The sequence below is a fragment of the Diplotaxodon limnothrissa genome, linkage group LG23 (genome assembly GCF_057381915.1).
Source record: "Diplotaxodon limnothrissa isolate DT_005_m linkage group LG23, D_limnothrissa_male_GT1.1, whole genome shotgun sequence".
In the NCBI taxonomy this organism is placed as follows: domain Eukaryota; kingdom Metazoa; phylum Chordata; class Actinopteri; order Cichliformes; family Cichlidae; genus Diplotaxodon; species Diplotaxodon limnothrissa.
The window spans coordinates 1,757,969-1,771,447 of record NC_140617.1 but is presented as its reverse complement, the minus strand read 5'-3'; the positions used below and the strand labels follow the sequence as shown (position 1 = coordinate 1,771,447).

Genomic DNA, 13,479 nt, shown 5'->3' with positions numbered 1-13,479 from the left:
CAGTTAAAAAAGGGATGCAGTCTATAACCCACATCAACCATGAGTAAACATCTGTTACCCCCAGGATGAGTGCACCGTAATTACAGAGTAATGTTTGAGCTTCTATCGAAGTTTCACAGTTAAATGAAATAACAAACATATTACCAGGACAGTTTCATTCAGTCTGTGTTGCCTCCAAACTTTGCATCTCAATTGCTGTAAATTTTGTACAGTTTGAAAACGTGTTGATCGTCTTGTTTCATGAGCGCTATTTATTATTGCCATGTGTCTTTGAAAAAGATGTAAAAGAGAGCACTGAATTTATTCATTTATGCCTTCTGTGTAATGGTCTGAACTGTGTACAGTCAAATCTATATGAGGAAAATAAAGCTGGATTGTGTTTGGGTTACGCTCGGCTGCTTTCTTTTCGTACTCCGGGCCTGCGGTGATGAATGCGAGACTTAAGATTTTCAGCTGGACTTTGTTTTTAATATATCAAAAGAAAAATATGTGCTGTAGGTGTTTTTATTATTTTGCCTTATTGAAACGCTCTTAGAGCGAGTTAACCCGCAAATTCATTTACCCATTGAGAGCATTTACCACACACTTAGGCCTCTATTCAATTGTGGGGATCCATTTAGTACCACCAACAGACAGTGGTCAGTCAGTTAACAGTGATTGATACTGCTTTCCGCTCTCGCTCTCCGGGTGGGTGGGGGGGGGGGGGGGGGGGGGGTGTGTGACAAGAAAGATGCATGAAGAGAGATTAAGGAAAGAAAGCCGGAGAGAGAAATAAAACAAGTGCAGAAACAGATGCTCGCTGGCTATTTCTCTGATCCTCTCAGTGCTAAAGAGACACAACAGCAGATTGCAGCACTGCACTGTCAAATCTACCCTTAATCCCTGAGCTGCTAACTAATTGTGAAATATAGGCAAATGTGCTTTGTAGTCAGGCAAAGCGGGAACATGATCCATATGCAGGCAGCGTGCTCGCACATGTCGAGCTGGTAAATAAACAATTTGCTGAGAGGCCAGTAAAAAAATACCCTAAGATGACTGTAATACTACAAAAAATTATTTAGTTATTAAATTAAATTTTAGTTGCAGTAATTATTACCTAAAAGGCCTCCTCTGCACATTTTCATCTGTACTTAACGTGAAAACAGAAAATAACAGTGAGTCCCAGCAGGAGTCTGCAATGGAAACGTGAGGGTGTGACAGAGGCCTTCTTAGTTTAGCACATAAGCATCCTAATACATGCACAACATAAAGTAACGCTGGAGCTGCTTCATAGACACTGATTTCAAAATTGTTAAAATTCACATGTTGAACACATTTCAACCAAAACAGCAGACAGAACGATCGGCGCCGTCACCCCTGAGACGCTACCACGAAATGACACAAAACAGTCACGTGTGGGCTCCGTGTCAGTGCAGTGAACCCAGCGTCGTTAGTTGTAACTGGCACTCACACACATGCAGTTCCTGCTGCATTGATAAAAGCTCACGAGTTACAATGGATTTACTCCCTGTGACTATGGTGTTGGCTAAGCGCAGCATGTATAGAATTATAATGAAATTACAGCACAGTGTACATCCGTATGAAACTCATTTCTATGCAGCAACGTGCAGCATTTGTTTGAGAGCAGGCCAACACAACCCAAACGTAAGTGATATCGATTCCTTTGTGTTTTAGCTATTCCTGTAGCATTATAAAAACAAAAAGCAAAGAGTCAGCCTGGTTGGAGTTTGCACGTTTGCATAAAATGCTACAAATTGAGCTGATTTTTATTTAAGCATTGATTGGCTGGGTTATGGGCATTAATGGATAGGGTCTAATAGTACTGGCTTACAAAGATAAAGAGCCACACGGACAGTTAGGATAATTTACACGCCACTTACAGCACTAGTATACAAATAAATCTGTGGAAACTCCACCACTGTTGCTTTTGCAAAGATGACAAACACAAGCACAAATGCCATTATCATCGATCGCAAGGCTTTTATTACAAACTTCCTCAAGGAAACTGTTTTTTTTCCCTTCTCAAGCAAAAGGGAATAAATTAACATGCAAAATAGATAGGATTTGTTTTCAGACCGAAAGTCAATCTTGCAGCGTTGAGACAGGACATTTTTCTCCCCAAACAACTTCATCCAGCCTGCAGTGAACAATGATCCGCAGCATGACGGAGTGAGTCTTAAAGAGGAGCTGGAGTCAAACGGAGGCCTCTCAATGACACCCTCAAGGTTGTGAGCTCAATGCTGTTTTAATGTGAAACTGGGACTTTTCCACTTCACAGAAATCCGATAGGTTACAGGTAGCCAAATCAGGTAGATGACAACGTGTAGCTGTACTGAAGAAAAATCTCGAATGTAACTCAGAACCAAGCCTCTGTTTTCCGCCTTAAGTCTTAAACATCAACTTTTTGGTTTCGGTAGTTAGTGGCAACGCTTCTTCATCAACGCAAACTACACATAGGCACCAGAGTGGAGGACACACAAACCTGCACAAACGCACACGAGCGCAGTCCAAGCCACCACTAAACCAATCTGGTATTAGTGGAGACTGTTTCAGCAGCAGGGGGATTTTTGCTTACTGCTGGGTTCCTAACCACGCTGCTGCTGAGAGTGGGTGTGGGGGGCGTGCTGCAGCATAAAGAAAAGATGGAGGAAGGGCTGTGGCGAGGTAAAGGCTTGCATTAAGAGCGGGCCAAAGCAGGAACATGGTATGGCTTTTACGGGAGAGAGAAAGTAAAGGAGAGGCAGTGTGCAGAATGACGCTATAATTCCTCAACATCCCAGCTACGCTTTTCTGTACTGACGAATAAATAAATAGTAAATAAATTGTGTACACTTATCAGCCAAGGAACAAGAAGTTTGGGTTTCTGTTTCTAGTCGGGATTAAGGAGGCTTTGGTTGCATGCAGGTGTCAGTAATGCTGACAATAATGCTTGTTATAAATACCTGCTGGCTCACCCTGAAACTAAAAAATCGCCCCAGAATCTGCCTCTGAAGACTGTGCAGTAGTTTCCCACAGTTAGGAATAGCACGGTTTTGTTTTCCCTGTGAGAATCCATTTGGATTTTATTTTTCCACATGATCGCCAAATTAGTTAAAGATGGGTCTGGGCTGGCGTGACAGGTGGGTGCCAACTCGGCCACTAACTGTATGCTAGGCCTCACCTCAGGTACATGCAAGGCTACACTGCTGTCATGTATGTGGTGTTAGTGTCTTTTTTAATAACATCTTACAAATGACATGGTTTGCTGTGTTGCTATGTGGCTAATTGTACTCACTAGTTTTGCAGCCACATGTCAGCTTCTTGAGGAAGACGCTGAATCTCATAAGTGTTAATTACTTTGCTGTCAAATTAAAGTTGCCCTAAAACATTACTGAAGTATAAATGTGCAAAGTTAGCTTTGTCTCGTATGTTTTGTTGTTGACGCCTGCTTGCATGTAACGTTGTTATATTATGCATCTTAGTGCAATTTTAAATAACTGCCGTTGAATAAGAATCAGGGCTGGTACTTTAAAAACGTACTGAAGTTCCTAACTGAACGGCCGTGCAGCACTAGGCCTTGGGGGGTATGAGTCTGCGGTTTGAGGAGGGAGGGAGCTGCCGTGTCAGAAGTGAAAAGCTCAGAGGAAAATTGAAGCCCCATAATGGAAGCATAATGGGCTTAGTGTCAGAGTCTCGCAGACGAGCCGGGAGGGAAGCACGACTGCCGTCATTCTCTCTTACCTCAAGCAAGTATAACGGGGTTTAGGAAGCAACGGGGAGACAACGCCGAGACCCAAACAGGCTTTAGAGATACACCAACAGCCTAATGGCTGGATGTGGACAGAATTCATAACGACGAGATGGTCAGCGGTTGTCTCTTTGTGGGATTGTAGAGCATCATGTCTCGGACTCATGTTGAATACTCAAAAGGCGCCGTCTTAGCTTATGCAGGGTTCCTCCTCAAAATTCATGAGCTGACATGGACACAATTTCATTGAGGAAGCTTCTTTGGCCGGAGTCTACAAAAGTGGAAGATGAAATAAAAACTCTGAGGCCTCTTCCCCGCTGAGACTTGTGAAAGCAGGGCTGAACGAGACACGGATGCAGATTTCGAAATCACGTGGAGGGATCTTAATTCAACTCGTGTACAGCACACCTCACTTGCATCTGAATTTACTGCCAGCACAACAACACCTGTCAGGACGAAAAATCGAATTTGAACCGCTACCCCCCTACGCGATGACTACTGATCCTCACCAGGCCATGTAAAGCTGTCACAGATCTGCGAGTGGCTGACATGTTGAGACAGTTATCTAACGCCTTGTGTGTTAGAGCAGATTTCCAGTGCAACACAGTGCAGGAGGGTGGGGGAAGCAAAGCTGTGTGTTTGAGAGTAAAGGATTAAGCTTTGTCCCCAAAACGTGCACGACGTCTTCGTGAATCTGTAGTTAAGAAGCAGGATCCAGATTTAGTGCATTCTCATCTGCTGCACTGTGTGTGTGTGTGTGTGTGTGTGTGTGTCATAGAGCTGAGGACCAGTAAAGCTGATTTGGACTCTGACCATGTGTTGGTTATTTTTGGAGAACATCCAGATTCCTCCTTATATGACATAATCATGCACAGGCTGCTCTCTATATACAATATGTTGTGTTTGTGCTCTGTGGACTACAGTCTCTGCTGGTCACGTGGGGACGTGGCTTAAATGTTTGAATTAAAACAATTGTGTCCATCAGGCCACCGAAACCTAAGGAACCAAACATGTTGTTGGAGGTTAGAAAAGAACAAATACTTTGTGCATGTGTTGAAGTTTAAGCTCCAGTAAATGTCGTCTTAGTAATTATGAATATATAAAACTTTTCCCCCCCAGATTTGGTTTTGATTATTGATCAGGTTTATTGTAATGAGGCCTGCTTCTACCTTAAACGACGTTGCTGCTGTTAACGATCAGGTGTTTTGTATGTGCAACTGCACGTGCACTTAATCATAGCCAGTGTTGGGAAGGTTACTTTTAAAATGTATTCCACTACAGATTACATGTCCCAAAATGTATTTTGTAACGTATTCTAAATACTTTGGATTACTTAATATATTATCATGCTTCTTACAACTACATGAATGAACTATTGCTGTGTGATTTACAGTGTTGGGTAAGTTACTTTAAAATAGTAACTTAGTTACATTACTAGTTACTTCTCTCAAAAGTAACTCAGTTACTTCAAGTTACTCGTTACTTTCAAAGTAACTAGTTACTAGGGAAAGTAACTTTGGTTTTACTCAGAATTCTCTTGTTAATGTGTTGCTTCCATAACTTTGCCAGCCTTCTAGCTTGCTTACTTGCCACAGTGCACTGTGCCACCGACCAATAGAAAGGAAAAGATAATGTGCATATTTCCACGAGAGAAATCCCACGCCTGGACCGTCATTGACTGCTGCCATGATTCTAGCCTACGTCACAGAGTCATGTGCGCCTTTTACATCCAACACAAAAACTGCAGTCGTGGTGCTTTGATTGTACTCAGAACTCAGAAATTCTGCCTTCTGAATAGGAAGATGCAGGTAACACCAGACTGCAGATGAGCTGCATACAGGGCTGGACTGGGACAGAAAATTGGCCCGGACATTTTGACTAGAGAGCGGCCCACCGTTATAGGAAAAATCATAAAGCCTTTGAATGAAAATAAACACTGTTGTAACAGTGATGTTCACTGTTCTGATGGTATATATGCATCAATCTATCAATCGTTTGTTGTAAGATTCAGATAATTATTTTTTAAAAGCGAGACATTTTAAATGAGAATAAGAAAGAAAAGTATTTCTTTGTGCCCCCCTTTCCCTGTTAATGCCCTACATGCCCCCCTGGCAACACTTTGCTAGACCCGCCCCTGCACAGTTACCAGCTGTCAGCTACCTAAAAAAGGATCCTGGGGTTATTTGTCTCTCAGAAACAGTTCATAACTTCCCTTCAACTCATCCATGTCACCTAAAAGGTAAACCTGTTTCTCCATCACCTGTTCAGCTCTGATGATCCAGTAAGGACATCTCCTGGTTTCATCTTCATGTTTCCCTCTCACCACATATCCAAACCGACATCATGACCAGCAGCTTTACAGCTGTGGCTCCAGCAAACATCAGCTGATACTAGAAATTAATATTAAATAAATTCTAACAACAGCTGATCAAGCTTAAACGTGCTGCTGCTGTTTAGCGCGACATCCGCTGGTTTCCTCTTTCGGCGCAAAGTGAGCGATAAACAAACAAGAGAGCCGATCAGCTGATCATTGATCAGTTTCATGATTGAAGTAGAAACGGGAGAGGGAGGGGGGAGAATGAAAGAAGAAGAGGCAGCTGTGCAGCAAAGACAGAATAACTCCAGCTTTGTGTCTTTTCCATTGTAGCTGAATTACGGGACAAACTGTTCCTTTTCACCTCAATAAGAAACGCGTAATATTTCTCTGAATACCAGACGGGACGGTTGGCAACTCTAATAACTTATGAACAAAATAAAGTTCAACATCATTAACTTCATAGCACCACCCAGCTGTATAGAAACTCCGTCATGCTAGCTAGCACGCAGTACGGAAAAAGTCAGCATAACGAAAATAAACTCCACCTAAACTTGGTTCATATCTGACCCAGAGAGACTGCAGGTCATAACTTCTTACCTGAAGTTCAGTTCACACTCGGACCGGCGGCCGCCTCGGGTCTCTTTTCCTTCATCCACCTGCTGGCCTCCACCACTTGCTAATGTTACTGAATCTGTGGAAGCTCCGCGATAGCCACCACTCGAACTAGAGCTGGGCGATAGAACGATAACGATATGTATCGCGATATAACTTTTACTCGATAGAGAAATTAAGATATCCCGATAGACCTCGCCGCTCTTGTCCTCTTAAAAAAAAAAAAAAAAGTCAGCCAATCCAAATTAAGTAGCGCAGAGCCGAACCAATCACAGCCGCAGCGTCACGTCGCGTGACTTGTTACGTACAGCACAAGTGCCAAGCCGCACGTGTGTTTGTTTGGGAAGCAGCCAGCGCGTAATGGAGGAAATGAGTGTGCCGACTAGAAAAATCAACCGAGCGTGACCGAAGAGAAAACAGATGATGGTTCCAACGCCGGAGAGATTGTCGAACGGAAGAGCCATAGAAGTTCCGTAGTGTGAAGGTATTTCGGCTATTTCAAGTCTGACTAAAAACAGAGTAGCGTGCACTGTAAATTGTGCCGAAAGCAAGTCTGGAAATACAATAAACTGGTGCATGCGTCACACTGTGCGCCACGTTATTGTTTCGGTGAAATGAATTTCTACAATACTGTTACTGTTAATTCTACTCTCTGCAGTGTTTAAATGCTTACATATACACACAGTTACTGTCCCTCCACACATACGACTCGGTTCTGCTTCTATGCCCCAGCTTTGTTTACTTTTTCCCACCGAGGCTTCTAGACTTCTGATTGGCCAACATTTCTGCACGGTTAGGAATCTAGCGCCACCTGCTGCTTTGGCATGTTCATAGCAGCGTTTTCCTTCATTTCTGCCTTTATGTGTGGACGGGATTATTTTTTACAACGAAAACGGAAAATCTCCGTTTTCAAAAATACCCGTGTACGTGTGGACGTAGCCTCAGTCTCTGACTGGAAGCGCTAATTCATCATTCGGCTTTTGTCAGACTAAAGTAACTGTTACAACTGTTTGAAAAGCTCAGCTATACAACAAGGAGAGATTGAGAATTTCCTTTTAGTTCTCAGTTTATTTGATATTGACAAAAGTTAGTCAGTTTTGTCTGTTCTTCTGTAAAACAAACTAAGATTTATTTTTAGAATTAATATTTTGTTTCTAAGTGGAATTGACAATTTAGTCTGTTTCATTTGTTCTATTTTGAAACTTAAACGCTTTAGCGGCTGCCTTTTGTGTAGTTTGCAATATTTGCCTTTATTTATCTGAAAAAGTCTCATGTTCCTTAAGTACATCTACCCTGTTGAACTTATTATTGTAACAAAAAATAATTTCCCCCAGGGATCAATAAAGTATTCTGATTCTGATTCTGATTATTATGGGAAATAAATATTTAAATAAAAACAAGCTGCTGATTATTTCACATTTTACTTGTGAGCAACGGCACATTTAAATCTTACAAATATAGTTATTTGGCTGATATCGTGATAGATATCGTTATCGCCTGAAATGAAAAAAACATATCGTGATATGAAAAAAATCTCATATCGCCCAGCTCTAACTCGAAGTAACGAGTAACGACCCTATCTAAATCCCAGTAACGAGTAACGCGTTCCTGATTTTGGCATAATAACTAGTTACTGTGCTCGTTACCACAATAATAACGTAGTTACTGTAACGCGTTACTTAATAACGCGTTAGTCCCAACACTGGTGATTTATTACTATTACTGAAGGTTACTCACCATACCAACACCACCAACAAACAAGATGTTTAAATCTTAATATAAATGAGTAACAGTAGGTGGACATTAGGTAAAGCTGCACTTTTTGCAGCGATCTCGTGTAGAAAACTATTCCGCGCGTATATAAAACAGGTCCGCGGCTCCGAACCGTAGTAAAGGGTTCGTCGGGTTCGTGTCGGGCTCGTAGCTGAAAACTAGCTTTACTTTGTCTGGGTCAACTTTGCTAGTGAGAGACCGAGAGAGGCGTTGAAAGGCTCCAACGGAGCTTATTGTTTTCGGAGGAAAACACGAACACTGTGTAGAGTCGAGTCTTAACAGCTTACTTACAGCTGGGCTCGTCAGGCTCTGTTTGGCTGCAGTGGTTATTATTATTATATTTACATGCTTCCAGCTCCCGTTTCTGCTCCGTGACAGCTCCTACTTTTCCTTTTCTCCTCCCTCGCTCACAGACACATCACGGACTACACCACCCATCAGGCTACATGCTTTAGGGCGATGCCTGCAACACTCTGCCTGTTGCCTTCATATTAAATCATTTTTTGAATAATAATTTTAAAAATATTTCTTCACGTCATTATGCAGCTGCGAGATTGAGACAGACATTAGAGCCTCTTAATGCGCGTTTTGTTTGGGTTTCCACCGGAGTGGAATTACTAAAAATAGAGAGAGCATATTCTGAATATCACCTTCTTAAACGGTAACTAATGGAAGACAGTTACTCATATTTTGTATTTTAAATATGTAACGCAGGTACATGTATTCCATTACTCCCCAACACTGACCATAGCAATGCGCCCTCCTTGGATTCAAGCAGATCATCAATGATGCATTTACAGACTTGGAAATCAAGAATGCTCACAAAAAATAGATTTATCCAAAAATATGAATCTAGGAGCGTAAAACTACAAACATGACCGTGAGAACAATCTGGATCAGGTGATCATCATGTGCAGGTTTCACTAAAATCCGAAAGCTCCGACACATGTGAAGCAGGCGCAGGCAGACGCATCACCATTGCACAAGCTCATTGGTCCATTGGCAAGACGAGCAGCTCTGCGGACGTCGCTCGTCAGCAGTGTGGGCCATGGCCTCACACATTTATGTAAACATGTACGTGGAGAAAGACGCCCAAGTGGAATCGGGTTACATCACTCACACGGGGAACTCTAGAACAGTGCTTAAGGCTTCTTTTTGAACAGATAACAGGAAGTCAAGGACGCAGGTTTGCAGAACACTTTAATGAAACACGTGGAAAGCATTCCTTGGTACCTAACAGAATCATGAACAAACCACTAGAACAGACTAAACTGATTAAAAGGCCTGGCTGGTTGCAGTAGGAGTGGGTGATATGTATGGGATTCTCTGATGGATTTGGATGTTACACCATGTCGTGATGATGATAAATATTGTGATATCTTATAGCGTTTATAGATAAGTGAATGGGGATGTCTGTTTTTGCTTGATCTGGTGATGCCGGATAAATACAGATGCTTTAACACACAGATGCACACAATGTCATTTATATATTGCCAATATGCTGTCCAGCTCATTTAATTGCACCATCTCCAGTCAAAGTCTTGTAGCTATACCTTATCAGTTCATAAATCTGTCTTACAGTAACCGTCATATCACCCAACCCTACTGTGCAGATAGTCAATACAGTATATAGAAGACTGAAAATACATGCAGTGCCCTTGTGTATTAAATTGAATGACTAATGTTTACAACCGCAGCTCAAAAAGAGCTAAACCAATGAAATCAAAGTCACCTCAACAATTTGGGTGGGGGAGAGGGAAAAAAAAAAAAAAAAAAAAAAAAAAAAGACAAAATAGAAAACAAAACCCGTCTGCAGTCCAGGTCTACAGACTGTTAGGGCTGAAAAGGGGGAAAGAAGTCTCTGCAGGGATGAATGAAGGATTATGGGAAGGCTGGGCAAAAGAGGGGAGCAGGGAGGAGACTAGGAGATTGGAATAACAGGGTGGTGGGATGCAAGGCCGACTCAGCCTTTCGAAGTAGTGTACCCACGCAGGAGAAGGGAGATCGCACGGGAATCAGTGACCTCCTCAGGAAGACAACCTTCCTGGTCTGTGATAGTTGGGTCAGCTCCAGATTTCAGCAGCAGATCCACAATTTCAACAAATTCACACGCCGAAGCTACAAAAACAAAACAAAGTCACATTGGAAACCGAAAGAACAACATGAAATGTACGATATTTTAAATCAATATTCCGTCTCCCGAGAACAAATGCATAGAAAACCAATTATCTATCACATCAGTGTGAGCATCCTTGAGTTTTTACCCCCATGAGGTTCACGTGTGTTTAGTGAAAGCTGTTGGATCGATTGCCAAGACAGGCGTTACAGAAACTCGAGTCCTCGTATGAATGGATGAATAAACTAAACACTTTGGTTCGAGTTGATACACCTGGACAAATGAAACTGTTTACCTCCATGTTGTCACTGAGACTGCAGCTTTAGCAACATTTTATTAATGAGTTTTAACCAAACAGAGTTAATGTGGTTGCGTTTCATTTAGTTTTAAATGGTTAATGAAACAATGAACCACTGTTACGATGTGGCAGGTTAGAGTGAATGTGCCTTATTCCGTCTCCACACTGTGGGTTAATACAGTATGTAAAGTGCTGCAGTTAATGAAAAGCTAATCTGCAGGCCCAGCACTGACACTGGCTTGGACCCGAGCTTCCTTCAAACACTTCATTTCTGCCCCATTGACAATTTGTACCCCACTAAAAGGGTCTTTCCCCTCCCAGTGCAGAGTGGAGAGGGGCGGGGGGCAGCATGCACTTTCTTAACCCAGTTAGAGGGCTCCTTCATTCCCGATCTACCTCTTGCCCCTCTGACACACTCCCTCCCGCTCGCTGCTTTTAAAGAGCAGACTCTGCTGTGCCATGTTCGCTGATGTCAGCAGCCGCAGTGATTGACAGCAAGGCCTTTTAACCTCCAGCTCAGAGGTGGCCGGTGGGAGTGTGCACGCACGGGATGCGATGTTACATCGGAATGCACGCGAGTGCGAGAGCAAGGCTGTGTGCATGCTCAAGCTGCAGCTATGAATGAATGTATGAGGTGTGCAAAGCCACAAGAATCACTAATCTTCCAGCTAAAACCGAGTAACAAAGCTTGACTGTTTCCCCCCCCCCCCCCCAGCCACACTTGCAGCCCTCCTCTTGTTACTCTAAACAGTATTTTATTTAGCCAGCCTTGTGTGTGCGCGTGCGGCGCGTCTCTCGCCTGGGCCTTGAGCTGTAAAAAGTGGCTGGCCCTCGGGGGAGCCGTAGAGGAGGAGAACAATTTATGGTGAGCAGTAAACCCTCAATTAATCACTTGCCAGCCAGTGTGGCCCTGTGCAAAGAGAGGTGGGAATGAATTTTCATTCTCTGCTATTTGTCTCTTGGAGTTCATCGCTTATGTTTATTAGTCATCTTTTTATGCCCCATCCTCAGGGCTTCTTCTGGTGAGTGCGGGTGTGTGTGCAGATCTCCAGTGGGTAATCCAGCATGCCCACTCCAACGCCACCAAGCACAGGGACAGATGGTGCAGCCACATGCACACAGAGGCTCAGAGGACATGGGAAACGCCCCTCAGGGACATGTGTGTTGGGGCACGAGGGGGTCAGGGGAGTCTAAGGACCACTGCTGATTTCCTCTGGGAGGTCTAGTGATTATTACACACAAACACACACGCAGGAGCAAAAAGGAAGGAATGACAAACTTTGTGGAAAACAGCAGAAAATAAGTGAGGAATAGAAAGGATAGAGCGGGAGGAGCAGGACTCAAAGATGATCAATTTGAAACAAAATATAGTCAAAGAAGGCGTGCGCACAAAAAAACAAGCTGCTGTAAATAAAGTGAGAGTGCGCACGCAGACAACATGATGTCTGTGCAGAATAAATGTGGAATGAGATGAGCCAATTTGAAAAATAGGCACAAAAAGCTTTACAGCGAGGAAAGTGTTCACGATGCTTTCTTACCATAATGCAACGCCGTCTGTCCTTCATCGTCCTGTAAAAAGCCAAAAACAAGTGTTTAATTCAAAGGACCTGTGACACAGCAAAAACAAGACTTCACTGAGTGCACATTCAAACAATATCCACTTAACACAGAAATACTGCCAGCAGTTGCTGTGAGTAAGTTGTGAGCTGTCACTTTGTCCAGACTTCAAGAGGGAAACTCGCACCTGATTGAATACAAATTAAACATTTTTTGTGGACAAAGGGTGCCGTGTTTATGTTTGCCTGGACCAAAGGGGAATTCTAAGACGATGAGATATTGATTTGAGAAACATGTGACCTGAAAAATCTAAACTTTCAGCTTGCAGGTCGTTTCCAGCTCTGGTTAACCTGAAACCTAAAGCTCAGATTAAAGGGGAGCCATCACCCCCTTCAATCATAGCTGCCCATCCAGCATCAACCCGAATCCAAACCCATCACCGAAAGGTTGAATCTGTTCATCTGGATGTTTTCAGTGGGCGTCTCAGCTGACAGCAGGTTTCCAACCTTAGTTGTAATGTTTATGTGACCATTACGAAAACGATGCATCAATACTGGATTTACAAAGTCTGAGTGGAAGAAAGGGAACATTTCTCACTCACGTTGATGCTAATTTGGAAATTATTTTTTATAATTCGCAGACTATTGTGTGGCTTGTTTGAAGTGTTAATTAATAAGTCAAAGCTCATACAAATCAAACTATATGGACAAGACACAGGCCGGAGCCGTTAACACTGGAGTTTAGGTGTTCTGTCATTTTGCCACAGGTGTATTTAAACAAAAAGCAACTCACCGTGCAGCCTTTAAACATTCGGTTTATTCTAAAGAGCTCGCTGAATTTAAGTGTAGCACTCCCCTTATATTCAAGTTAGTTTGTGAATATCTGGGAGGTACGAAATGTCACAACCAACTAACTGCATTTAGGAACCACAGCCGCTCAGACACAAAGTGCACACATTTAAAACAAAAAGAACTCAAATGATGCACAAAAACTATTTGCTAGGAGCTCCGTGACACGTTTCCACACCAAAGCCGCTCCTGCAGGTATAAAGTGTAGATGTCCCAGCACCTTCATCCATA

General features: G+C 42.8%; 1 protein-coding gene across 1 annotated transcript in view; it reads right to left on the bottom strand.

Moving 5' to 3' along the window:
* Window positions 1-10,255: 10,255 nt before the first annotated feature.
* acbd6 (acyl-CoA binding domain containing 6) overlaps window positions 10,256-13,479 on the bottom strand; it is a 28,279-nt gene continuing 25,055 nt past the window's right edge. Inside the window, exons 7-8 of the mRNA XM_085348237.1 lie at window positions 12,382-12,412; window positions 10,256-10,547 (exon numbers count right to left, since the gene is read on the bottom strand). Coding sequence (XP_085204363.1) covers window positions 10,393-10,547; window positions 12,382-12,412 — 186 coding nt within the window. The 3' untranslated portion in view covers window positions 10,256-10,392. The remainder of the gene's footprint in view (window positions 10,548-12,381; window positions 12,413-13,479) is intronic.